Source organism: Canis lupus, chromosome 4 (assembly GCF_003254725.2).
Source record: "Canis lupus dingo isolate Sandy chromosome 4, ASM325472v2, whole genome shotgun sequence".
NCBI classification, from domain to species: Eukaryota; Metazoa; Chordata; class Mammalia; order Carnivora; family Canidae; genus Canis; species Canis lupus.
Genome location: NC_064246.1, coordinates 87,300,406 through 87,327,618, shown reverse-complemented (window position 1 = coordinate 87,327,618; position 27,213 = coordinate 87,300,406). Strand labels below are relative to the sequence as shown.

At 50.6% G+C, this 27,213-nt stretch overlaps 1 protein-coding gene across 3 annotated transcripts in view; it reads right to left on the bottom strand.

Moving 5' to 3' along the window:
- The window catches only part of RETREG1 (reticulophagy regulator 1), a 120,821-nt gene that overhangs the window by 59,294 nt on the left and 34,314 nt on the right, over nucleotides 1–27,213 (bottom strand). For 2 of the 3 annotated variants that reach the window (XM_025436385.3, XM_049109427.1), the window contains exon 3: nucleotides 27,049–27,079. In XM_025436385.3, the coding sequence (XP_025292170.1) occupies nucleotides 27,049–27,079 (31 nt within the window). Of the gene's footprint in view, nucleotides 1–15,231; nucleotides 15,334–27,048; nucleotides 27,080–27,213 lie in introns of those variants that run through there. The other variant, XM_049109428.1, reaches the window with a different exon arrangement.

Genomic DNA, 27,213 nt, shown 5'->3' with positions numbered 1-27,213 from the left:
TCAGTTTCCTTGTGAGTGATCAAAAGGCACTGTTTTCCTTTTGTTTCCTCATGCGGAGTCTGCATGAAGACAACAAAGGGAAAGATGAGAGCAATGACCTAGAGATCATTTGAAACAGTTTCTACAGGGGCGTCTGGGTGGCTCAGTCGGTTGAGCATCCACCTCTTGGTTTCAGCTCAGGGCCGCACGTGGCAGGAATCTGCTTGAGATTCTCTCCCTCTCCCTCTCCCCCCGCTCTGCTCCTCCTCAGGCTCACACTCTCGCTCTTTCTAAAATAAATAAATAAATAAATAAATAAATAAATAAATAAATAAATAAATAAATAAAATCTTAAAAAGTGAAATTTGGAAGGCACCTGGGTGGCTCAGTCAGCTAAGTGTCTGCCTTGGGCTCAGGTCATGACCCCGGGGTCCTGGATCGAGTCCTGCATCGGGCTCCTTGCTTCTCTCTCCCCCTCTGCCCCTCCCTGCTTGTGTGCTCACACTCTCTCTCTCTCTCAAAACCTTCAAAAAAAATCTAAAAATATATACAAAGTGCACTTGTATGATCTGCGTATTTCTCAAGAAACTTCTGCGAATTACCTGACCATGAAGATAAGGCATGAATTCTCTGCATGGTTGGAGCGACCACGCGGTAAGTCGGCCTTGACTTGACCTACAAGGGGGGCTTCCTTGGTTGCATCTTTGTTTTGTAAACTGTTCCAGCTCATGTAACACAGCTCATGGGTAAGACTGAGGTAAGCTTTAAAACAATGACGACTTTGAAGAGAGATAACGTGGAATCATTTCATCCCCAAAATTAATGGCAAGTCCCAACAGAGACACAAACATGATTGAAACATATGCCATCTGAAGTCACGGCATGTGGCGCTTGGGAAAGTTCTTAGAAAAGGTGAAGGAATGTTATGAAGACCCTCATCCTGGAATCTAGACTCAAGAGTCCAAGGGAATGGAGCGCATCCGTTAGCGGGTTGACAAGATGGACTCCAAAGTCTTAACCGCTCAGCCCAAGAGTCCGATCACTGCCCCGCTCCTCCCTACCTCCCAGGACAAGTGCTGAATTTCAACTGGGGAGGAGCTAACACACAGGCGGACCGGCCTGGAGGTCCCCGGGTCGAAGCCTTTCTTGACTGACGCTCAGGAGGAAGCAGACCTGTCTCTGTGGCCAGCAGCGGAGGTCCAACAGGGCGCCGAGGAGGTCATGGTGAGATTTCACCCCCTCGTGGGTCTAGAACTTGAATGACCCACAGGATCAGCCAGAGTTCCTGCTGGCGAGCAAGATGGCCTTACCCTGGCTGCTTGGAACAGAAAAGTCACCCACAAAAGGGGTAGCCCCGGGAGGCTGTAGGAGGGTGGCATCGCGAGTGCCGCCAAAACGTCAGCACAGAACCGCTCCAGCAGACTCACCAGCAGACGTGCTGGGCAGCCCACAGGCCGCGGCACACTCTAGAGCTCTGGGCCCTGCAACCTGGCAGAGGGCACGTGTCGATGCCACCCCCGCTAAAGGGATTCCTTCAAGCCCGCCTTCCTCATCGCCAGCTCCTGGCTCAGCACGGCGTCTGCAGTTCCCCAGCTTCAGGGAGGCCTGAGAGGGCGGGCGCCACCTCCTGCTGCGGGGAGGCCAGTCGCCCAAGGCAGCGAAGCCCCCTCCAAAGGAAGGCCCTTCAGAAGGTCTGGGCCGCCAGAGTGGGGGACACGGTCCCCTCCCTCCACCGATTTGCAGCAGGAACATTCCAGCAACAGCAGCAGCACCAACAGAAAATGAGCATCAGAGTGTGTGCAGCCACGTCACGCGCTCCGACAAAGCCGTGTCACCTGGGAGCCAGCTGCTGCTTCCCACCTGCTGCGTTTCTCTTGCTCGAGATGGACCATCCAACGGCTGGGGCGGGTGGACGTTCTCAGGCCAGCTTTCCAGAAGAAACCTCTCTTCCCAGGCGTGGCCTCGACATCTGCGAGCCACTCACCTGTTCAGGGGGAGGGAGAAGCTCTCACTAAAGGCCCCGAGGCTGGACGCTGTTGACAGATCCCACACTCACTCCTTTCGCCTTCAGATAAGAAGAAATCTGCTTACACGTGGTGGTGACAAGGGTGACAAGGATGATCAGCCTAAGACATGGCCTCATGGTCACCAAGCTGGCTCCGCCCCGGGCCCGGGCTCACCCACACTCACCTCCGACTTCCCTCCCACAGTGCCGGCAGGACACCCAGGCCTCAGGACACACGTGTCCCATCTCACGTCCTTTGTTACCTCGTCCCCATGGGAATCTTGAACCCCATGGACATGTCAGGGCATGCGCCACGGAAAACACATGACTCCTCCTGCGGCGGGACAGCCACCTTCTGGGGGCCTGGGGGTCGGTGCGCGGCGAGGAAGGTACCAACAAAAGGATGTCTGAGGCGGACGGTCTTGTAACTCCAGGCTTCCACGTTCCTCGTGGACTCTTGCTTTGGGAGAACCTTCTGGCAGACTGCGAGGACAGATCCCGCCTGGGGCCACGGCCACGCACCCTCGCAGCAGGAGAGAGCAAACCCGCGGTCTGAAGAGGGCCTCTCCTCTGTAGCTCAGCCCACAGTACATCACTCAAAGTGGCAGAAGGCCTGATCGCCACCGACTGCCCTTCTGGATTCTTCCCCGCTCTTCCTCCGACCAGCCCCACGCCACCCTCAGGCTGCCGGTCTCGTCACCCAGCACCTGAGGGTTCACCCCAAGCGGGACCGGCTGGCTGGCCTCAGCCATATAAATGCAAGAAGCGCTCCTATTCCAGGAGCCCCTACGGGGCCAGGCTCCCTGCAGATTTCACGGGCTGGAATCCAAATCGAAGAGCGTTTCCCACCTACTAAAAGCAAAGCAATGAGGCCTGCAGATCTCCTAGCTCGCCCGGGCCCAGGCACCTGCTCAGAGGGCCGGTGGAGGGCATCGCAGTGAGCTTCAGAGCCAGGTCTGGGAATGCCTCCCCTGCTCTGCCCGAAGCTGTGGGGCCGGGCGTCCAGGCCGTCAGCAGGCCGCCAGCAGGCCGCCAGCTGCTCCACCTGCAGCAGCCACAGGCCGGGCCCGGGAGCGAGGTGTGCGCGGTGTGCGGTGAGGACCGCAGGCCAGACCTGTGGGCGCACACGCCACGTGGATAAATCCTCAGGCCTCGGGATATTCCCTGAACAGAGCAGAATTCAGCTCTCAGGTAGATTCCAGGATGTTCCTGGAAAAGAGCACAGGGGCAGCTCGGCCCCCTCCTATTTCTGCATGTGTGAGGTCAGACACGGAGCTTCAGCAGAGCCCTGAGTCACCACGAGGGGCGAGGGCCGCGCGGCCCAGCCCTGGTGACCCCGAAACCTCAGCACCCCCACACCTAACACCAAGCAGGTGGCACCTGCCCTCCCCAAGGGCCAAGCCACCAGGCCCAGGAGCCCGGGTGACTGCTCCCAGCAGCCGGGGGTTAGGCTCCGGGCTCCCCCAGGGAGTCTCGCTCTGAGCAGGGAGCGGCTGCAGATCAGGCCTCCAGGGACAGTGACAGCTAACGGGCACCGACTGTGTGCCACGCTGGGCTCAACGCCAGACCCGGTCGGGTTCACGCAGGCCTACTGAGCTCGACGACCACCCCCGAAGGTGAGCACGGCCAGGCGGGGAGAGGCGTGAAGCCGGGCTGTCTGGCCAGGATGCCCTCGCTCAGCAGCTCACCCCAGACCTGAAAAAGGAGCGAGAGCAGCCTTCTTCAAAGCAAAGCTGAGGACGTTCGTCAGAACCCGTGGCGGGCGCATTCTGTGTTCCAAGATGTTTCAGAGGAGGCTGAAACCATCTCTTTGGACACGCAGCTCGGCACTTCACCATGAGGAGCCTCTGCGGAAAGAAGGGCTGCAGACAGCCACGTGGCAGGACGGCGGGGGGGGGCGGTCGGCCTTCGGGGTCTCTTAGCAGGAGCCCGGGGGGGTCAACAAGTCTCTCTGCGGAACCCAGGGGGGTCAACAAGTCTCTCTGTTCCTGACCCCAAGCCAGCGGGGACAGACCTCAGTGCCCAGTGACTAATCAGGTGATGGGCCGTGAAACACACCCCCGAATGTCCTCAGAGCCCAGGCATTTGCACCAGGAATCCAGAAATAAGCTGTCACCAAAGGGATGTGTGCCCTCTGGAAATAATTTCCAGAACATGTTTCGTAATCCAGGGCTGGGACTGGGTGAGCCAGACAGGAAAGGTCAAAAGGCAGCCCCTGGTCCTGCGGCGCCAGGCCTCACCTCCCGCTCGCCAGGTCCCCACACTAACTGCTGCCTGCTTGCTGCCCCGGCCCCGGCCCCGGCCCCCAGGTCCCCTCCCAACCACCACCAGGAAAGCCGACCGTCCCGGGACCTGTGTTCCATCGTGTCCCTTCACTGTCACCAAAGGCAGGTCCCATCACTTCCCGGACGTGAACACGTTTTGAGTAACTGTCAAAATTCAGTAAGTATTTCATTCACCAGACACTGAGATGTCGAGTCATTACTGGTACCAGGTTCTCCACTTATCAAATATGCCTGAAGTGAATGGCGTGTCTTAAAATAACTTTTTAGAGTAATGTTTGTTCAGGGTGGAAAATGTGTGGGACACTTTTAAATGAACAGATAATAACTATCCCCAAGGGAGGTACACATTCAAGTAAATTTTTTTTAAGATGTAAAAATGCATTATAATTTACATATATATATAAATATATATTAAGATTTTACTTATTCCTGAGACACAGAGAGAGAGAGGCAGAGACACAGGCAGACGGAGAAGCAGGCTCCATGCAGGGAGCCCGACGTGGGACTCGATCCCAGGACCCCGGGGTCAAGATCTGAGCTAAAGGCTCCACCGCTGAGCCACCGGGCGTTCCTATTCATTCTTGACTGCTTCCTTGGCTAGGACAGACATTCAGAAATTAAATTTACAAAAACTAGTTCTTTGGGGCCCTTTGTAGTGGAGATCTGGGGACCCAAAGCGAACAGCTTTCTCGCTCCGGCCGGGACCCCCCAAGTGAATCACTGACAGCTGTACTTCCGACGGCAACGGTCGCTGTCCGGCTGGTGCATTTTAGGCACCTGTGCATTTCTCAACAGCAAGTTAATTAGCTCATTATGCTTGTTTACTGAGCAGAGTCACTTACGAAGTCAAACGTTGATCCAAGTTGAGAGGACGGAGTGTACCCGCCCCACAGGGCAGGCGGTGAGGCTGGACTCGGAGCTCAGGACTGAGGTTTCTGGCACCCGGAAGCACAGGGCTTCTGCAGAAACAGGCTAGCCCTGAAGAACGCGATTCACCCCTAGCACGAACTCAGTTACGACGGAAAGGATCTTAAAAAGTGGGGAGCCCACCCGCTTCGGGTCCAGGCCCTCAGGAAACCCACACGCGCACTGGTGCAGGGGTCACTCCGTCACCGAAGATCAAACCTGGGGAAGATGCAGGCTCATTAGTACGGAGCTTGGACCTAACTGAGGGCCACATGAGGGGGTGGGGACAAGGAGGGTAGGAGCCTGTTGCAGACAAGCAGGGGTGCTGGGCACCCTCACCTGTCGGCTCACCCACGTTCCACGGAGCCAAAGACGATGTTTCTGGGCACAGGACGAAAGGACACGGGAGGACAGCTGGCCAGCGTCCTGGGGTCCGTCAGGGGATCCCCGAGCGCAGGGCTCATCTGACAGGGGTGAGTCAGAGCTGCAGGGGAGCAGCAGTTCGGTCAAGGGACAAGTAACCAGGCGTTTATGATGCGGCATCCCTGCGCCTGGGATTCTGGGACGAAGAGGCCGCGGCCCCGCGCTCGCACGTGTGCACACAGGACTGCGATCACGCTCCGTGTCGCTCAGCAGCTCGAGCCAACTGCCGCAATTTCGCCTTGACTTTGTCCCTAGAAACACAGACATGAAGCAACAGCACCCAAGCTCGACAATAAAAGCTAATCTACGGGTCTACGCCTGGGATAGCAGCTGCAAGGTGTTGGCTCTTGTTTTTCCTAAGAAGAAATGACTCATGGAGGCAACGACACGATTATTTTATTGAGATACAGTCGGGGTGTGTGTGTCCCGGGGCCATTACTTTCCGCAGCTGGGGGCTCGGGGCTGAAGGCAGAAAGGTGTGGAGTTTCTAAAACCGCAGCTTTATTGAGATGTGATTTACCGAGAATAAACTACGCGTTTTGAAAGCACAAAAATGTGGTGAGGTTTAGCGGCTGTTTGCACCCTTGAAACCCCATCAGAAGCAAGACACAGAGCATGTCCAACGCCCACCCGAGAACACCTGCCCACCTACGGGATCGCCTCCTTTGAAGTCCAACGCAGCCCGGGGCAGCCAGCGCTCTGCTGTCACTAGAGGGTAGTCAAAGGTCCCCGGGGAAAACGACACAGCCCACCTGACTCCTACCCGAAGGCGTCCGGGCAGGGGTGCTAAAGCGGGTGTGTACTTCCTGTCACCCACCTCCACGCAGCTGTGGCAGGTGACAGAGGACAGACCCGGGGTGCGGACACCTTCATCTCAGAGCCAGAGGAGCCCACCTTCCTCCGAGCACCCAGTCCTCTTTGGTTTACTGCTTTTATGACGTATAAACACCAAGGCGCAAAACCACCCCACAGGGAGTCAGCTCAGAAGTCAGGTCCGCACTTGCCCACCTTTGTACTGCACCTCCCTAACGGCTTTTTACTAAAATGAGAAATGCATTATTCCTCAAAGTCAAAGCACCTTTTAATTATTCCAACTCCAAGAAATGACCCCCGCTCAACACACATGAAAGGCATACCTCAGCAACACGGGCTGGTGTCAGAACAAGTTCTGGAAGCAGCTGCGGAACACAGAAAACCCCACGGCGTCTCCTGAGCGCGCCCACCTGTACTCTCATTCAAGTACTAGCGCTGACGGCTGCACCCGCTGTGCTTTGTTTTAAATAGCTGTGCTGGCGTGTAATCGACGTATAATAAATTGCATATTTAAAGAGCATTATTTGAGGGGTCCCTGGGGGGCTCAGTGGCTGAGCATCTGCCTTCGGTTCAGGGCGTGATCCCAGGTCCTGGGATCGAGTTCTGCATCGGGCTCCCTGCATGGAGCCTGCTTCCCCCTCTGCCTGTGTCTCTGCCTCTCCCTGTGTGTCTCTCATGAATGAATAAAATCTTTAAAAAAAAATAAAGTGCATTATTTGATAACCTTTGACATGCGTGTACACGCGTGACACCATCAAAACCACCGTACTCAACAAGGCCATCAGCCTTCTCAAGTCTCCTGGTGCCCTTCTGGATCCTTCCTTTCTGCCTTTCCCTGCACCACCCCCTCCCTTCCAAGGCAAAGACCGATTTGCTCCCTGTAACGACACAGCAGTTTGCATTTTAAGAATTTCATACAAGTGGAGTCATACAGCATGACTTTGGTCTGGCTTCTTTACTTCAGGGTAATTATTTTGAGAGGGGGTGAGGGGCAGAGAAGAGGCAGGGTGGATCCCTGGAGCCCCCGGATCATGACCTGAGCCCAAGGCAGATGCTTACCCACCTGCACCACCCAGGCGCCCCTCCTGTGAACCTTCCTAGACAAGACTGTACGGACATAGCGCCCATTTCTCAGGTAAACACCTAGGAGCGGACGGCTGAGCCACATGGTAGGTGCGTGTTGACCTTTCCAAGAACCAGCGACCGAGGCTGCCTAAGCAGACGTCTCTAACCATCTGACATTCATTCCCAGCAGCAGAATATGAGAACTGCAACGGCTCCATGTTGTCACAACACTCAGTATGGTCTTTTTAAATTTTGGCCATTCTGGGGTCCCCGGGTGGCTCAGCAGTTGAGCACCCGCCTTCGGCCCAGGGCATGACCCCGGGGTCCCGGGATCAAGTTCCGCATCGGGCTCCCTGCATGGAGCCTGCTTCTCCCTCTGCCTGTGTCTCTGCCTCTCTCTGTGTCTCTCAGGAATAAATAACTAACCTCTTTTAAAAACAAAGTAATTAATCAATTAATTTTGGCCGTCCAAATACGTGTAGTGGTATCTCACTGTGGCTGTAATTTGCAGTTCCAACAACTAATGATGGATGACACCTTTTTATGTGTTCATCTTTGTTAAAGTATCTGTTCAAATCATTTGGACTTTCAAAAACTGGGTTGCTTGTTTTCTTATTAAGTTTTAAGAGTTCTTTACATACTCTGCGTACAGATCTTTTCAGATACATGGTGAGTATTTTCTTCCAACCTGTGCCATGACTTTTCATTTCCTCAATACTGTCATAGACCAAAGGTTTTTTTTTAATCTTTTTTTTTTTTAAGATTTTATTTATTTATGAGAGAGAGAGAGAGAGAGAGAGAGAGAGAGACCCAGGCAGCGGGAGAAGCAGGCTCCATGCAAGGAGCCCGATGCGGGACTCGATCCCGGGTCTCCAGGATTATGCCCCGGAATAAACTGCTGAGCCACCTGGGGATCCTCCCAATTTTTTTTTTTTTTTTTTTAAGATTTTAGGTTTTTTTTTTTTAATCTTGAAGTCCAAGTTGTTAGATTTTTCTTTCATGGATGATGCCTATAGTATTATATCCAGGAAATCTGTCCTTAACTTGGGGTTATGAAGACCTTCTCCTGTGTTCTCTTCTAGAAGTTTCATAGATTTGAGCTCACATTTAGGCCTGCTTTAATGCCCTTGGAGTTAATTTTTATACATGACGCCAGGCACAGATCTAAGTTTATGTTTTTGCATACGGATATTCAACTTTTCTGTGCTACTTGTTAAAAAGCCATCTTCTCTCTGAACTGCCTCTGAACCTTTGCTGAAAATTAGTTGTCACATATATGTGAGTCTGATTTCTAGACTCGACTCTGTCCCGCTGATTTATCACTATCCCGTCGGGATTAGCACAGCTTTAAAATGAACCTACTCACTTCGTTTAGCCCATAAGGAGACAGGCCTATAAGATGAACTGCTTTGCTCAAAGTCCAAAGTTTCTTCCATCAGTGCCATTGTCATCTCCTAAGATTTAATTCTTTTAACATGTCAGGAGGAACTCTACACCAAGAAAAAAATTAGTTGATATGACAGAGATGAGCCTATTTTTACTAAAAATACAGCCTCGTCTTTGTGATGAAAACAAGCTTTAACAATACTAAAAGCAAACTTTTAACAAGAGAAAAGAAATAGGTCAGACACAAAAAGCATGACTCGTCTCTCCAACATGAAGACAGTCCCCTCCACACACCGTCAGAGATAGGGCTCCAACCGTCTCATAGCCTTGCACCGCGGTGACACCAAAGTCCTGTTTGCTTCCTCTTTATTGGCACGTGATGAAACCTTTTAAATGCTTATTTTAAATTATAACTATACGTTTCTTTGCCTGAGTACTGTTTAAAAGGTTATGTTCTAGAAGAGGAAATATAAGCGGGTTGACAGAGGATGCACTGAAACATGGAGACCAGCCCGCTGGCTCTGGGGAGCGACGGACATGGAAGTGTGGCCTCCATCACTTTGGTCAAGCTACTTACCCAAGTTCTGGCATCCTTGTCTTGCAAATGGGGCCACGACTTCCTGCCTCCTCAACGGCCATGAAGATAAATTAGGTAACGCTGAAGGCGTTTAGCACAGTGCCGGGCAATATTACGCGCTAATAGATGGCGGTTATTAACAGGTTATCAGCACCATCATTCAAGCTCCTCCCACCTCCTCAACCGCCCTTCACTGCACCCCAAGCTCCCCACCTGCTGCCTCTGATTCCTGGGGAGCCCTCAAAAGCTGCTTCTGTTCCTGGTAACTTTCTAGCCTCTAGTTCCTTGCATTTCTTGGGCCTAGCGTCCATGTCATACTCTGAGTCAAAATAAAGTAATCCCTTCCTTATTAATGCTAGATTGAGGGGTTCCTGTTGTGACCATAGAAGCTTCCCTGGAAAGACAGATAAATTAGAGACTGGTGGATCCCCATGTCCACAGTGCTAGCGCAGGGTCGTCTGGAGCACAGTCACTGCAGGCGGCCAAGCAGAAGGTCCTGGACCAGGTGTCCTGTTGGGTGAGGGCAAAATGTATCACATGGGCAGGGAGCTAACACCTGTACCCTGTGATGAGAGAATCTAAACCAAGTCCAGTCTTCACAGCCATGAAAAACAAAGCTATGCGATCCAATGACCAAAACCCTAAGGTAAACCAAAACAAAACACTGAAGTTTCCTTTGGTACTTTGGTTTTTTCACTGCACAAATCTTGAAATTTCATAGTCTTGATAAAAGAAACAATCAACTTTTTGAAAAGAGGTCCACTGTCAGGTGTAACACATTACCTCCAAGATGCTTTTATAGTTTAAATATGAGACATAATTATTACGGCTGATTGGAAAACATAAAATAGGGTGCTGATATCTATGAAAATAGCAGGCCCCAGTTTTGCGATATTAACTAATGTGTGCTTTCAAATAGCCCGCCCCTTCCTGTTTCTTATTATTGTCTTAGTATTATCATTTCAATGAGCAAAACAGAATCAATCTAAATATAATCATGGACTTCCTCCTCTCAAGGCATGATGTACCAATGAAAACTTTTTCTGATGCTGTAATACTTGCAGCTCTTTTTATTCTGGTGCCCGCAGGCCCTCTTTATGTAGAACAAACAGCAAACGTGGTCAGTCCTCTTAAGAATCGTTTGCAAATGGACAGCTTTGACTCTGTCTGACAATGTGCAAGTCTCCTGTTATTTCTACCACCTCTCTGACACCAGAGACCTTCTCCCTTGATACAACATCAAGGGAAATACAACAAAACCCTGACATAATATGAGGTCCTCTGCTAGATGTCCAGCAGAGCACCTTAGGCACAGCAGGCATCAACTAAGTCTTGGAAGAATGGAGCCATTGACTCATGCTCGAGACCCTGATAGGGAAAGTGACCCCAAAGTTGGAGCGGGAATCCGAAACAGCAATGCTCTATTAGAAACCTCTCCATAGGGTGGCCCTGGGAACTGTCACCTCCCCTTCTCTATTCACAGCCAAAAAACTGACATTGGTCAAATGTTTCACTCCTTCACAAATATCGTAAGAAGTCCAAGTGAAGCATTTCAGAGTCAGGCCCGGGATAAAAGATATTTTATGGCAAGAAAGCGTCGCTGGTTAATGAGCTCCTGAACAGGTAACAGGAGAATTTGGTTTCTTCTGAATACCTGAACATTTTTAATAAATTATATCTTCACTTTCATCCTCTCACAGAGCCTCGCACACAGTTGGTTCCCTTGTTAACTTTGCTGAATACCCACGAGTGTGCTGCCAACAATAGGAATTCATGATCCGAAAACAGTGACTCTTTCTAAGCCACCTACATTAATTTAGGCTCCAGATAGGTGGAGGATTTTGTCAAAGAATGTACCTGCTTCTTCTAAGTTCCCCTTTCAATATGTATAATGAGACCCTTCTGTAAATAAAAGATACAGAATACATTCAGTGCTCAGTCCTGTAACAGTAGCTTTTAGAAAGCCCCTTGGTTCTAGGGGCGCCTGGGTGGTCTTGATTTCGGCTCAGGTCTTGATCTCAAGGTCGGGAGATCGAGCCCCATTGTCAGTCTCCATACTGAGCATGGAGCCTGTTTAAGGTTCTCTCCTTAAATAAATAAATAAATAAATAAATAAATAAATAGTTCTCTCCTTTCCCACTGGCCCTCCCTACCCTACTTATACACCCATGTGCTTGCATGTTCTCTCTAAAATAAAACCAAAGAAAGCCCTTCAGCTCTGAATATATGAACACACACACAGATGTGCCACCATAATGTCAAATTTGCCAATAAATTTCATATCCTCAAATTATTAGTGGGTGAAATTGCTTCAGTTTGGAAAAGATAGAAGAATAACAAGGAATTGAGTAAATTCCTTAAAATTGGTGCTGGATAAAAATAATAATTATGGCCCCAACTCCAAAAAGCACCTATAAATACTAAGGGTTAAGAAAAGGTAAAGTTGCTATCTTCAGAAATAGAAAAACTGGACTTAGAAGATTTTATCCCATAAATGGAAAAAACACACAGAATCAAAAAATACTGTGAACATAGAATAAAAACCAATATAACCATATGAAAAATATCCTAACTTAATAATAACAAACCCTAATGCCAGGTCAAATTATGAGTCCCAATTCTCCACTCCCTTGCCATGGCCTATGGTAACTGGATGTGTTTTCCCCCTTTTTGGTTCTGGAGTTGCTCACGTGACTTCCTTTGGCCAACTGGAAACTGGTAGGCAGAAGCCTGAAATGCACATGAATGATGGGGTTTGCCCTTTTAGGTTCCTACAGTCTTCGTCCATAGGAACAATTTGCCTTGGATAGCCTCTAGTCCAAAAAGGCTGAAAGACTGAGGAGCGGGCCCAGAGACACCCAAAGCTTGGCGCCATGTCCAGCCAAACCAGCTGGAGCCCAGCCGGCCTACAGATACACGAGCAAGAAATAAATGCTGACTGTATGCCACTGAGATCCGTATGCTTGTTACACAGCAATGCCTGACTATGCTATGTCCTTACTCAATGAGGAGACAAGTATGGCAATTGGGGAATCATGACATATTCATTATCAATCCTGTTTCTTGGGACACCTTGGTGGCTCAGGGGTTGAGCATCTGCCTTCAGCTCAGGGCGTGATCCCAGGGTCCTGGGATCGAGTCCCACATCGGGCTCCCTGCATGGAACCTGCTTCTCTCTCTCTGTCTCTCTCTGTGTGTCTCTCATGAATAAATACAATCTTTAAAAAAAAAATCCTGTTTTTTAGCTTCATGTGAACTGATTAATAAAAATTTTAGATCTTGAGAAGACTTTTTGAACAGAAATTGTTTATATAGATCCACTTTTATACTTTGTCTGGATTCCCTCCTTCTATCCTTATCCATGGATAAGGAGCCAGGATCTATCAGACTCAAGAGCTGGGAGAGGGGAGGGTGATCAGGATTGGTTAAGGACTCTGCTCTTGTTACTGTGTTGATGTGAGGCGACCCTACCATATGACCCCTACTTAGGCCTCACCGCCATGTCAGACCCATGGTAGTGGCTGTCAAGGTTTCTTTCAATGGTGTCAAAATATGAGTGAGGGTAGTTTGTGGGTGAAAACAGCTTAGTCCTCCATGATCCACAGCAAAGTATTCACAACATCCCTTGAAATAACTACTGTAATTCAGGAGTCCCCGAGCACAATGGTGACAGACAGGGAGGACTGTCCAAAAAAGAATACAACATAGGACTTTTCCTTTTTGTATCTAAAAAGGAGAGTCATGAGATGCTAGAACCACTTCACCAAAAGAGACTAGCAAATAATCCCTCTGGACTCAGAACTCTGAGTGCTGGGCAGCTTATCTTTTATGATTTTGTTTCATCGAGATCTTTTCCAAGCGTGGATTACCCATGGCTTCATCCTAGTCTCTAATTCTGCATTCCTACGGACTGCATCAGCCAACTAATACCCTCTATTTCCCCTCATTGTTAAATTCAAAAAGGCAAAATGAGGGAGAGGGGCAGAAAGAGAATCTCAGGCCAAGACTTCATGCAAAGTCTAGGTGGTGAGTCTCAGGCAAAGGCATGGACGTACCATCGGAGTCTCAGGTAAAAGTAACAGGGTCAAGTTTTCACTCTCTCTACTTCCTGGAATCAACTGCTTAGCAGAGAATGGCTAAGCAGAAATTTCTTCTATTGCAGAAATCAGCTGGAAGTACCAAAAGAAAAAGTTTTCTTGAAAGTTTGAGCTAACTACCTTCTTGCTATTAATTATCAACCCAATTCATTGTAACCAGCATGAGAAAAGTGGTGACCAGCCATGTTTTCTTTCACTCTTGAGGACTTTTGTGCCTTGAACAAGGAACAAAGTCAAACTTATAAGTCAATTTCTAACTTCCCAGGGGCCCTACACAAGCACAAAGTCCTTACACCAGGATCCCTTGTCCCCTTTCATTAGGCAAGTAGAAATGGTCCAACTCGATCACCTACGTATATGCAGGAGAGACGTGGAGAAGCGCAGTGTTTTCTATTCCAGTTTAACGAGGACCTAGATTAGGACACTCCTGTTTTGACCTCAGATCAGTGCCAGATCAATTTCTCAATTTAAAAATACAAGATTCTTTTCTTTCAATTACTGAGTCTTCATTTAAAAATTTTCTCAATTACTGAGTCTTCCTTACAAATTCCAAACCTGGTGCAGCCGCAAAAAGCCCTTTAAAAAGGCAAGATGATTTCACTCCAACTTAGCTTCCGGAAAAGAGTTTAAATGCGCAATTTATTCAAAATACACATCTATTTTCTGACTTGAGGATGTTTAGCTTGATAAGCTTTGGAATTCAGACAGTTTTCTTTCCATAGCAGATGACTTTTGAGTCATAACTGAAAATATCATCACTCATTTTAATAGAGTGATGGACAAAATAGACAACTGACCAAAAAAATTTAGGCAAACATCAAGAAAGAGATCTGGGGGGAGAACTGTGTTTTCAGTGGAAGTAAAAATACTACTCAAAATCGAAAAACCTGCAGGTCAAGAGAAACGAATACTGGAAGCACGTCTTGTGTTTTAAATGACATTCGATGGCTCTCAAAGTTAGCGTTTAAAAATACTCTCTAAGAATACAAGCCAAATGACTACAGGATTATAAGTTCTCTCTCCCAGTTGTTCAGGTATTAAAAAAAGGCACAAGAATAGCCTTCAAAAAAACGAATAAATAGCACGCGAGCGATGCAATCTACCCGGTAAGGATGACCATATCATGCACTTTCGCCTCCTCCTCCCAAATATCTCTAAATAACAACACTGCCCCCCTCGCTTCCCTCCTTCCTGCAAGTTTTCTCCCTTTAAAAAGGAAAAGAAAAAAAAAAAAAGGGAGAAACGAAGCATGACTAAGTGACAAGCCCAGGGCACGGTCGGGCTCTCCCTTCAGAAGCAACCTGGGCGTCGCCCCAGTTACCAGCACCCGCTTCCAGGCTCCCGTAGGATCCGGGACGGCCGAGCGCCTCTCCCCGCAGGCGGAGCCCTGCGCCCTACAGACCCCGCAGCCCCCGGCACCGGGCGGGTCGAGGCGCCGCGGGCTCCACAGAGCGGGGCTGCCGGCCGGGCCTCTCCTCCCCACGGGCCGGTCCCCACGGGCCGGTCTCCCCGCTCCGGAACCGAAGCCCAGCGCGGTGCGGGCAGGCGGCTCGCCCTTCACGGCCGCCCGAGGCCGGAGCAACCCGCGTGCCGTCAGCGGGTGGCCGGGCCGGCGCGGTGTGGCCCGTCCCGCGGCGGGAGTTTCCGGCCCCGACAGGCGGCGAAGCGGTGAAGCGCGCGACACGATGCACGAACCTTAAAAACCTGGTGCGCCGCGGCGGCCGCGTCACTGCCGCGCTACGGCCGTTCTCCACACGCCGAACCACCGAGAAGCCCCGGCGCTGGCCGCCCGCCCCGCCCCCCGCCCCAGTATTCCCCGGGACGCGCCTGGCGCCACCCGCCTCCCTCTCAGCCCCCGGCCCGTCCACAGCCCCTTACTGTGCTCTCTCGCTCCGAAACGCTCCGCCTCCCCACGCGGTGGGCCGGGGCCGGGGCCGGAGCCGCAGCCGGGACCGCCCCACGGGAGCCCCGCTTCCGCGCCCGGGGCCCTCGGCGCCTCCACAGCCTCAGGGCCGTCTCGGCCACGCGCCGCCCGGGCCCTCGCACCCCGGACCGGCGGGAACGCTCCGGCTCCTCCCGGCGGCTGCTGCCCTTCCCTGGCTCGGTCCGCCGGGACCTCGAGGCCCCCGCTCTCCCCACACGCTGCGCCCACACGACGCTTCTTCAGCAGGTGGCGGTGGAGGTCGGCAGCCGCCCCCACACTGCCTAGCAAGCGGGGTGTCCGCGCCGAGGGGCCGCCCGCCCCGGGGTCACCGTGAGGAGCCGCCCGCCCCGCGGCCTCGTGAAGAGCCTCCCACCCCGCGGCCTCCTGTGGGGCCTCCCGTCCCCTGCCTCGTGAGGGGCCCCCCGCCCCGGGGTCACCGTGAAGAGCCTCCCGCCCCGCGGCCGCGCGAGGGGCGGCCCACGGCGCGGCCTGGCTCCAGCGCTCAGCGTCCCGGCGGCGCGGGCGGCTCCCACTGCGCCCTCCTGGAGGCGGCGGCCCGGACACGCCTGCCCCGGGGCCGCCGCCGTAACTGCAGCGACTCCGGCGCCTCCGCCCCGAAACGCGCACGTGCCGAAAGCGCCGCGTTCCTGCAGCCGCCGGGCCGCGTGGACGGCGCCATCCCGGGGCTCGGGCAGGGTCGGCGCGGACCCAGGGAGCCCCTCCCGCCCGTGGGACCCGCGCAGCGCCGGGCAGCGAGCCCACCTGGACCCCGGGACAGGAAGACGCACCCCGTCCGGCCGAAAGACGCGTCCGCGTAAACCCGGGAGGTCAGCGGCGGGTCCGCGCAGCCACGACCCGCACGACCGCGACGCCCGCCCGCCCGCCCGCCGGAGTCTTTCCCAACAGAGAGACCCCGTTTTCCCAACGATGTAAGAATCCCACCGCTTTACAGACCTCGAAAATGGTTTTAGGAACACAAGTATTTGTGATTTATATGAATATTCGCACACACACAACATATGATTTTTTTTTAAAAAAAAGCAATGGAACGAAGACCACAAAATTGAGGATCCTTCTTGCCGTTGGCATGAGGCCGCAGGCCCGGAGGGTAAGGGACACAGGAGGCGACGGTGCCGGCTGGGGGAAGCTCCGGCATATTCACTGTATCATAACGTCTACAGCTTACGGGTCTGCTACATTCTTCAATATATCAAATATTACCATTAAACTAGAGTTAAAGGATACGTGCAGGTAAGTCGACTGACGTATTGGTAGTTGATCGAGGGACGGCGGGACAGAGACCAAGTGGTGGACAGAACCCAGGGGTGGGTTGTTCAGGAGAACATGAGGCCTTCTCAGACCCATTCTCGTTTGATTGCCTAAAGACCGTAGTTTGGGGCGTACGGGCAGACACAAATCCTAGCCCGGGTGATACGATGAGTTTCCAAATTTTACGCAAAACGCTTGGACGGCGCCTCGATCATGAGAATATGCAGCCAGGCCCTCCACCCGCACGTGGAGGCTCAACCTTGGGCCTGAGGCAGAGGCTCCCAAAGGAAGAATCAAGAACTTTTACCCCCCACAACCCCCCCTCACACCGACACCGCCTGACCTTGGAAATGAATAATTTTAATTTACTCCTTAATAATCCATTAATACTTTCTCTTCACCCCAATCCCATGAGACTTAGTGTCAAGCGGCACTTGGCCTGGTCAGCACCCCCCGCCCCCTGTATTGCCTCTGACTTCTTCCTGACGCTGCAGCCTTCATAGAGCCCAGCTGCTTCTCTGGACTTCGGCCCTGACCTCTGTTTCCAGTGTCGAGGCCATGCCAGTCCCCCTCGCAACCAGAGCCCTGTGTCTGGACGCAGCTCTGGGGTCGAGCCACTAGGCACTTGGGTGAGTGGAGGGCCTGGAGCAGTGGTGCCTGCAGACTTCCGTGTGTCACCTCCAACATCCTCAGTCACGGACCTCCCCCCGCCTGACGGGACACTCCCCCCTTCACGGCCTCTCTTCATCATAAAAGCTACCATGTTCGTTATAGAAAGAGAAATGTAATAAAATCAGGAAAATAAAAACCCCTTGTTTTCCCCTCACCGAGCAATACCCCATGTATACCAGCACATGATTATAATGTACATTAGACCTTCCTGCACTTACTTAAATCTATAGTTTTTTGGGGTTTAAATCCACAATTAACAATAAAGGGTATATTTTCACATTGCTACAAACTCTTTTATAATATGATCTTAATGAGCTGTGTAATATTCCATGTATTCCAGTTACTATGGCTGCACACACAAAAAAAACTTACTGGGATAAAATTTAAAAATCACCCTCATATACGGCTCCTGCCTCAGGGCCTTTGCACTTGCTGCTCCCTCTGTCTAGAAGCTCTTTATCCAGACATGATTCACAATCTCACTTCCTAAGCTTTGCTCAAAATCTTCAGTGAAGTATGTCCTGAGCACTTTATTACAACCTGGCCCTCCCTGCCCGCCCTCACACCCCCTAATCCCCTCTTCTGCTTTCGTTTCCTTAAACAAGGCTCACTATGTAACATTACATAGTCTAGCAATTTATTTGCTGGCTTACTCGCTACAATATGAACTCCATTTCATCCACAAATGCCTTAAAATACAGGCAATAAAAGCACTGATTAAATGTTTGTTGAAAAGGATGGATGAGGGAACACACACAATTTTATGAAGACTAGAAGAAAACGAGCAAAACTGAAAGTGAGTTTAATTTCTGGGTGATAGATTTATAAGGATTTAGGGGTTTTTTCTTTTAGGTTTCCTATATTTTCAGTTTTCAATAGCATGTAATGCTTTTAACATGGAGGGAGGACAGACATTTTAGATGCTACTAGGCACACAGGACTAAAATTAACCCTATTTGGGAACAGTAAAGAAAGAACCAAAGATAAAAAAAAAAAAAGAAAAAAAATCCAAAGAGACAAAAAAGAGAGGCAGAGAGAGACCAAGAGACAGAAAAAAAAAAAAAAAAAGACAAAAACAAAGACACAGAGGCTGACAGAAACCTCCAACTATCTGTGAAGTCTTCTCTATATTCAAATAATCACAACACAGGCCAGGGTAAGTTAAGACAAACATTAATCACTAATCATTCTTCCTTTGGTTTTTTTAAGACTTAAAGAAGCAAGAATCTATTAGGTAACATTAATTAGCCCAACTTTGTTTTTTAAGTATATTTATGAGTGAACCACATCTTCAAACCCTCGATGACTCAGATCTACTACGGAATCAAACCTAACAAGCACGGAGTTCAGAGAAACTGAAACATGGACTAAAATGATTGGACCGGGAGTTTTCATCTGTTAGGAAGGGGCTGTAGGGGCTCAAGGCGCTGCTGTGGGAAATGGTGGTCTACGTGCACTTATGCGAAGATGAAGTAGCTCTTTTAAATAATTTTTAAAATGGGGGTGATGGAACTCGTGTCAAAGCAGATTAAGTCGTGTTAATTTAAAGGAATGTCAAAAACTATCAAACACAAAAATGAGAAATTATAGTAAAACATAATATTGAGTGCTTTTCACTTAAGGAACCTTGAGTTTTGGGGCCCCTGGGGGGCTCCGTGGTTGTCTCCCGGGGTCCGGGATGGAGTCCCGCATTGCCCCCTCCCCCCCAGGGAGCCTGCCTCTCCCTCTGCCTGTGTCTCTGCCTTTCTCTGTGTCTCTCATGAATAAATAAATAAAATCTTAAAAAGAAAGAAAAGAAAGAAAAGAAGGAAGGAAGGGAGGGAGGGAGGGAGGGAGGGAGGGAGGAAGGGAGGAAGGAAGGAAGGAAGGAAGGAAGGAAGGAAGGAAGGAAGGAAGGAAGGAAGGAAGGAAGGAAGGAGGAAGAAGGAAAAAGGGTCCTTGGGGATCCGTGGGTGGCTCAGCAGTTTAGCACCTGCCTTTGATCCAGGGTGTGATCCTGGACACCCGGGATCAAGTCCTGCATCGGGCTCCCTGCATGGAGCCTGCTTCTCCCTCTACCTGGGTCTGTACCTCTCTCTCTCTCTCTCTCTCTCTCTCTCTCTGTCTCATGAATAAATAAATAAAATCTTAAAAAAAAAAAAGAAAGAAAGAAAGAAAGAAGGGTCCTTGAGTGTTAAGTCACTGAGGGCTCACTAAGTGCTCCTGCTCCCAGACCAGAGCGCCCAGGCTTCTGACTTGGTAAATGGGCTTCACCATGAGGAGACCGATGACTCATGAAAGGAATGTGCCACCAGAACAGGTCTAAGCACTGGTCGCCCCCATCGGTGAAGCCGGTGCGCCCCCACCTGCAATGCTTCGAGAAACGCACCGGCTGCTGTCCTAGGGTCCGAGGCAATCTCAGGGCGCCCCTGCCCCTTGACATGGGAGGCACTTCGCTTTGACAGACAACCCGGAGAGAAAAGAACGGCCCCTCAATGTTCAGAGGGCACATCTCAAACACCCGTAAATCTTCTCCTAGGAGGTCTACCCTCAATGGCGAGGAGGAGACCGTCCCGCAAGCCGGCTTTACCCACTGCTTATAGTCCTGGGTGCCATCCTCGTCTTCCAACAGGTCGAATTTTCGAAGCATGGCTTTAAAAAAGGAGTGCAATCCATGGGAACCCGGAGGAAGTCAACTTAGAAACTGTCCGACCCAGGCTCCGCAGCTCTGGCTGAGAGCTCGCCATCCATCAATCACTGAATGCGGCTGTTCTTTCCCAGCAGCGAGGAAGAAAGGGGCTTTGACTCTCCATTGTGCAATACAGGACTACAGAATAGTGCTCAATTATTATTTTGGGGGGGGAAAGTGAATAAAAGCCTATTTGGATTTTTATTTTGGCAGGAGACAGATCTGAATAGTGTTTAGCTCCCAGGCCAGCCCAGACATCTTTAGCCAAAGAATTAACCAAATTCAGATATGCCTATGCTAAAATCCAGCAGATTCTGAATTCAACTGAATATTTTTTCCAAAAGTAAATAATATCTCCCCATTGAATTGACTCAAATGTATTCTTCACAGCAAAATTTTCTTTTAAAACACATGGAGACGTGGCTCCCTGTCTAAAGTTCTGGCTGAAATTAAATTGAAAAAAATACAGCTTTCACACCTAATACCTTATTACAAAGGCACAAGGTGACTGCCGGACACATTAAAAAATGCTCAAACCATAAAATTGACTAGTTTCAACGCACAAATCAAAATCGCTTCTATGCCTAACAGCAAAGAAAGGACAGGGGCAGCCCGGCTGGCTCAGCGGTTTAGCGCTGCCTCCAGCCCAGGGCGCGATCCTGGAGACCCGGGATCGAATCCCACGTCCGGCTCCCGGTGCATGGAGCCTGCTTCTCCCTCTGCTTCTCCCTCTGCCTCTCTCTCTCTCTCTCTCTCTCTCTCGAATGAATAAATAAAAAAAAATTAAAAAAAAAAAAAGAAAGGACACTTTTTAAGAAGCCCTATGACTATTCGAGGCTTTTAGTAATTCAGCTTGTAATTTTGATGAGTAAGAATGATTCGTAAATACTGAAAACACAGTTTTCACACTAAATTCTATTCCTCAGAGGAGACAATTTAGCAAATGCTAGATGACTTTTAACTTTTACTAGAGACATAATGTCGGGCTCAAGGATTTAATTAACTAGACATCCTCTACTTAAAGGCTCCAATTTGTTCTGGGCGAATGAGCTAGGGCAAGCTCAGGACTTGGGTTTCGCAACCAAAGATTCTTGGCTTTTTACCCTGCGGGGGAAAAAAAAAAAACAGAACCAGCCAGAATGCTCTGACTGGCAGTCACCAGGAAGCTGACGAGGCAGAAGGGCACTTTATCTCATGAAGTGGGGCCATGCAACGGTTTCTCCCAAGAGCAGGTGAGATGGAGGCAAGCCGACACCCCCGCCATTTGACCAAGATAGAGGCAAAAAGCCCACAGCTCTTGCTAATCCCTGCAGGCCCTGGAAACACGGACTGTTAATTCTCTGCTATGCCTCTGAAGAGTCAACTCCAGGTAGAGCAAAGTAGCTCTGATGTCCTCACGAGTCACGGGATAGCCACTCCCCGACTCCTGTGTAGGACATTCTGGGAGAGGCATCAAGATTCCAGAGACATCTGTTGGAAGATCCCAGAGCTCTCAGCCATAATTTTCAAAATGTTTAGCTGCTATTAAAAAAAAAAATTAAGTATTTTCTTCAAATTGGCACTGAGCAATAAAACAAGATTTTTGATGAGAACAGCTCATCTGGCTACAACCTACCAAACCATTAAAAGAAGTCTGTCCAGAAATTTTGGATGATGGGGATATACACAAGTGATTTCTGTCAAACTTCTACTGGCCAGAAGGAAAACTATTTTATGTTACTAAAAGGCAATGTGCACAACGTCTCTTTTGTTAACCCCAGATCCCATTCAGTCAGCTGCCACAGTCACGTGCAGGAATAAGACCTCAAAAATAAATAAATAAATAAATAAATAAATAAATAAATAAATAAATAAATAAATAAATAAATAAATAAAAATTTTAAAAAATTTAAAAAAGGAATAAGACGCTCTCAGGACACTAGGGGGTCAAGCTGCTCTGCAATACGAGGATGAGCCCACAGAGGTGGACCTGGCTCAGTTGGCAGACTGCTCTGCACACACCTGTCCAGGCTGCAGTTGGTGACGTACTGTTTGCTAAGGAAACAGGCCAAGCATGAGCCCTTCTCAGAACCTACCTACTGTGAACCGCAGTTCCACAAAGTCAACTTTCCAGGTACCAAAAAAAAAAAAATTTATATATGAGTGGCACCCGATTATAGAGTTATTCCGCTTTGATTACTGGGGGCCACGTCAGAGATCAGGTGCTGGCTGCACCGTACTCGACAGGTCTAAGCCACGCGGACCTCACGAGCGGCCTGCAAGTGCCCAGGGCAACCGCACACGGATGTCGGTACACACGGACATCGGTACACACGGACATTGCCGTCTTCAGGCTAAATTGTGGGAAATCCTTCCAGCTAGGCTGATAGAAGCAGGTTCCCCCGAAAGGGTAGAGAACGGTCTGTGGAGTGTCAAGCTGTCAGACTGTTGTGAAGGACGGAGGCCCCCTTTATTTTCAGGCTTTACTGGGGGACAGCTGACACATACCGTGGCGTGAGTTCGCTGTTTATGACACGAAGGTTTGACGCAGGCATGAATCGTGAAATGATGGCCACGCAGACAGGGAGCCCCCTTCAGCTGGCACGGAGCTCACTCTGCTGCTGGCGACCACCCCGAAGGCCCAGCCTCGGCCACGTCCCACGCACAGCAGCGCCTCGGGCCCGGGGTCAGCCCGCATCTCGGCAGGCGCGTGCTCTCTGCCCCCGTCTCATCTCCCCGCCCCAGCCCCTGGCAGCCCCCCAGCTCCCCTCCGTTTTTACCGGCAGCTTTTCTGGATGCCACATGGGAGCGAGGTCCTACACTCCTTCTCTGCCTTACGTGACTTCGCAGGACGCCCTCCAGGCTCACGCACAGTGTCACAAATAGCAGAATTTCCTTCTTTTTGTACGGCTACGCGATATCCCATAGTGTACATGTGTACCTGTTGACCCTCCCATCGGCACAGCACACTCAGGCCCTTCCACGTCTTGGCGCGGCCGTGGACACGCAGCTGTGGGCACCGCTCTGCAACGATGTGTTCCTCTCCCTCGGGTACGTACCCAGGAGTGGGGGTGTGGGATCATAGGGGAGTTCTCCTCCTTAATTTCTAGGACCTCGGTCCTGTTTCGCGTAGTGGCTGGGCCGATTTACATTCCCACCCACCCCCACCAACTGCACACAAGGGTTCCCTCTCCAAGGAGCTCCTCTGTAACTTAAAAGCTTTACAACGGCACCGTGAAGACAGCGTGGTCCATTATTTGATTCACTTTTTTACAATGAACGTAATGATCCTGAACCCAAGACTCAAAGCCCCGGAGAGAGAAGGCCTGGCTCATTCAGAGATTGAGCACAAACCACTGGCTGCATGCGAGGCCGGGCAAACCAACCAGGGAAGTGCCAAGGCCTCACCCCACGGGGTCCCCCTGAGCGCCTCTCTGCCCCCAAGAGCCTCTCACACAGCACTGTATTTCGTCCTTCCCATATAGTGGTTTTGAAGTTTTTGATGTGAAAAACACAAGCACTCCCCGGTACCAGACACCCAAGAATCACTGCAAGCCACATACTGAACCAAAGACATGAGAGGAGTAAGTATTGTAATTTTATGTCTTGACGATGAATAGGGAACAGAGTACAATCACGCAGTTGGAACTGTGGTGACCTCAGCCACCAGAAAAAGGAAACCTTGCCATTTGCAACGACGCGGATGGAGCTGGAGTATTAAGCAAAATAAGACAAATATCATGATTTCACCCAATGTGGGATTTAAAAAACAAAATATACAAAGGGGAAGGGGACTAGAAAAGAGGGAGAGAGGCAAACCCTAAGAGACTTAGCTGCAGGATTAAGGGAGGTGGGTGGGGGATGGGCTCAGTGGGGGATGGTACTAGGGAGGCACCTGTTGCGATGGGCTCCCGGGCGGCGGCATTACAGGTAAGTGGCCAGGTAAGCGGCGGCGTTACAGGTAAGCGATCAATCACTCAATTCTACTCCTGGGACCAAGATCACACTATCACAAATAAAAATTTGGGGCTGGGGGAGAAGCCACAGTGAAAAAGTACTGGGAAGTATCCTTTCTACTGTGGATTGAATCCCTTTGAAAGAGTCACTGGCCGAACAGAAACATAAGGAGGGAACAAACTGAAAGGAACAGGAATGCGCGCTCCCCCTTCTGATCACCAGCTCCCCACGTGGGGCTGGGCTAGGAGAGGCTCCTTCTCCCCGCCTCGCGGTTCTTGGTCCCCGCTGGGGCTGGGCCGTGTACAACTCAGCTACAGCAGATGCCCTCAGACCCCACAGGTTGGGGCGCAGTCTTACAAGACTGGCCCGTCCCCCCATCAGATGCCACTTGCCACCCAGGTTGTCATGTGTGCTGACCCGCCTGCTAGAGATTGGCGGTTCCAACAATCGCCTCCCTCGGGTTCCACTCATTCGCCCCAGCGGCCTCCAGAACGCGGAAACCGCTTACTTACTAGATTACAGGTTTCTTACCAAAAAAATGCCTCGGGACCATCCGCTGGAAGAGAAGCACAGGGCAAGGCTTGGGGAAGCGTGGGGAGGTCACGTGCCCCCCGGAGCACGCTGCTCCCCCCACAAACCGCGTGTTCACCAACCTGGAAGCCCTCCAAACACGGTCCTTTGGGGGTTGTATGGAAGCTTCGTTCCACAGGCACGACTGTAAATCGTTGGCCACGGGTGACCGACTCAGCCGCCAGCCCCTTGCCAGGCCAGGCCGAGAAGGGAGGCAGGACTGAGGTTCTAGCCCTCTCATCACAAGGCCGCCTCCCCTGCCTCCCCTGCACACCAGCCCCCCCCCCCCCCCCGCCGGCCCTCCCCATCCTTCTGGGCAGGAGAAAAGCCACCTGTAACATAACAAAAGACAACTCCTTGCAACAATTGGGAAATTGCAAAAGTTTTAGTGACTCTGTGACACAAACATGGGGACAACGACCAAATCTGTATTCTTATTATGAATCACGGCATCTCAAACACACAAATCCCTCCAATTGCATTACAGACTTTTTAGGGCTGGAAGGGATATTTGAAATGATTCCCTGTCCTATCTCCTGGGTCAGCAGATGAGAAAACTGAGGCCAAGAGACAAGTGAATTCGGCAAGACCGTCAGCCGTGGGGTTGGGCCCAGGATGCAAGATCGCTTGCACGTGAATATAAATCTAGGGTATTGCGCAGCGGAGGAGACCCTTCCTTAAAGAGGTTACTTCTGGGGCCCCTAGGGGTGCAGGAGTTGAGCGCCTGCCTTTGGCTCAGGGTGTGACCCTAGGGTCCTGGGATCGAGTCCCACATCAGGGGACTCTCTCTGTGTGTCTCTCATGGATAAAATCTTTAAAAAAAAAAAAAAGAAAAAAAAAAAGGGTTAGTTCCCGGGCACCTGGGTGGCACAGTGGGTTCAGCAACCAACTCTTGATTCTGGCTCAGGTCCTGATCTCAGCCTTGCACCAAGCTCCCTAGTGGGAGTCTGTTTGAGAGTCTCTCTCCTTCTTCTAGGCCTCCCAACTGCACACTCTCTCACTGAAATAAATCTTTTTAAAGATTTTATTTATTTATTCATGAGAGACACAGAGAGAGAGGCAGAGACACAGGCAGAGGGAGAAGCAGGCTCCATGCAGGGAGCCCGACGCGGGACTCGATCCTGGGTCTCCAGGATCACACCCTGGGCTGAAGGCAGCGCCAAACCGCTGAGCCACCAGGCTGCCCAATAAATCTTTTTTAAAAAGGTTATTTCCACTATCATGCTTTCTCTGGGACCACAGGAGCACTTTCCCAAAGTAGTGAAATACTGCAAATCTTTAAAAAAAAAAAAGCCCTCTTATAAGGAGCCACTCGCTCCCGGGCCAAACGCAGCATTGGCAAAGTGAGTTCCTCGGTCCTGCTGTGAAATATCTTTTCTAAATCGTTATCAGACTCTCAAACAGCTTCTAGACAGGCAACTTGTGCATCGATCAGAAAGCCCTAGGCTCTAGAAAAGCAGACCATTGACACCTTCACCAGTCAAAATAAGTACCAGTAAATCACAAAACGCTTTTTAAAATTCCTTTGAAATTACACTAGCTCCCGGGTCGAATTTCCCTCCCAACACAAAATTAACGAACAAGCTTCATTTCTTCCCTTGCACGGAGAGCGTAGACGCTTACCCAAGAAGGTCCCATGGGTGTGCAGCGGGCAGGACTGGAACCCACGCCCTGTACTGCGTGGCCTGCATGCCGCAAGGGCACCATCGTGAACACGCTTCAGATCACCCTCTCTGATCCTGCTCTTGTCAATAGCCTTCTGATTTAATTTGGTTTCCCTGCCTAATAACCGACTTGGAAGAACCTGACAAACACTCCTCTGGCCGGGCGGGCGAGGTTAACACCGTGGGTGATAGGTCAGCCTGGGTAGATGCGAAGACACGAAGACATGGTGCTGGACCTCTGGGAAATCCTCAGTCTTGTAAGAACAACACCACATTCTAGCAAAGGGACCTCCGACCATACACCCAGGCAGTACTCCTCGAAACCGTCAGAGCCAATGCAGACAGGAAAAGGCCTAGAAGCTGTCCCCGCCAGGAGGAGCCTATGGAGCCAGGTCTCTGAACTGCACTGTGCAATCCTCGATGGGATCCTACAGATCCTCGATGGGATCCTACAATCCTCGATGGGATCCTACAGTTTTTCGGGCAAAAACCAGGGAAAACACACCGCACGGACCTTTACTCAATAACAGCGTATTGATTATTGGCTCATTCACTGTGCCAGTGTATCGTGATGACATAACATCACTGTGAGAACAGAAGAAAGGCAGGGGATGTGCCATCTGTATATGGGAACTTGGTAGTAGCCTCTTAGGTTTTCTGTAAATCTCAACCGTTCTAAAAACTAAAGTCAATTTTAAAGAAGGAGAGAACCAACTGATGGATCTGGACCCACTGGACATCTCAGAGGCTCAGTCACCTGTCCTCCTGTTTGTGAAAACACTGGGGGGAAAAAAAAAAACGTTCCTTACCTTTCACTGAGACTTCTCCACAGCTGGGCACCTGCAACAAGCAAGGAGAGGCAAGGCGTGAAACACTACCGGAGGTGGTTTCTCTGGAGGCAGTTCTGCACTTAGAAGCACGCTGAGCTACCTGAACCAGGTGCTCAGCTCTCCAGGCTCTAGAGACTACCGAGC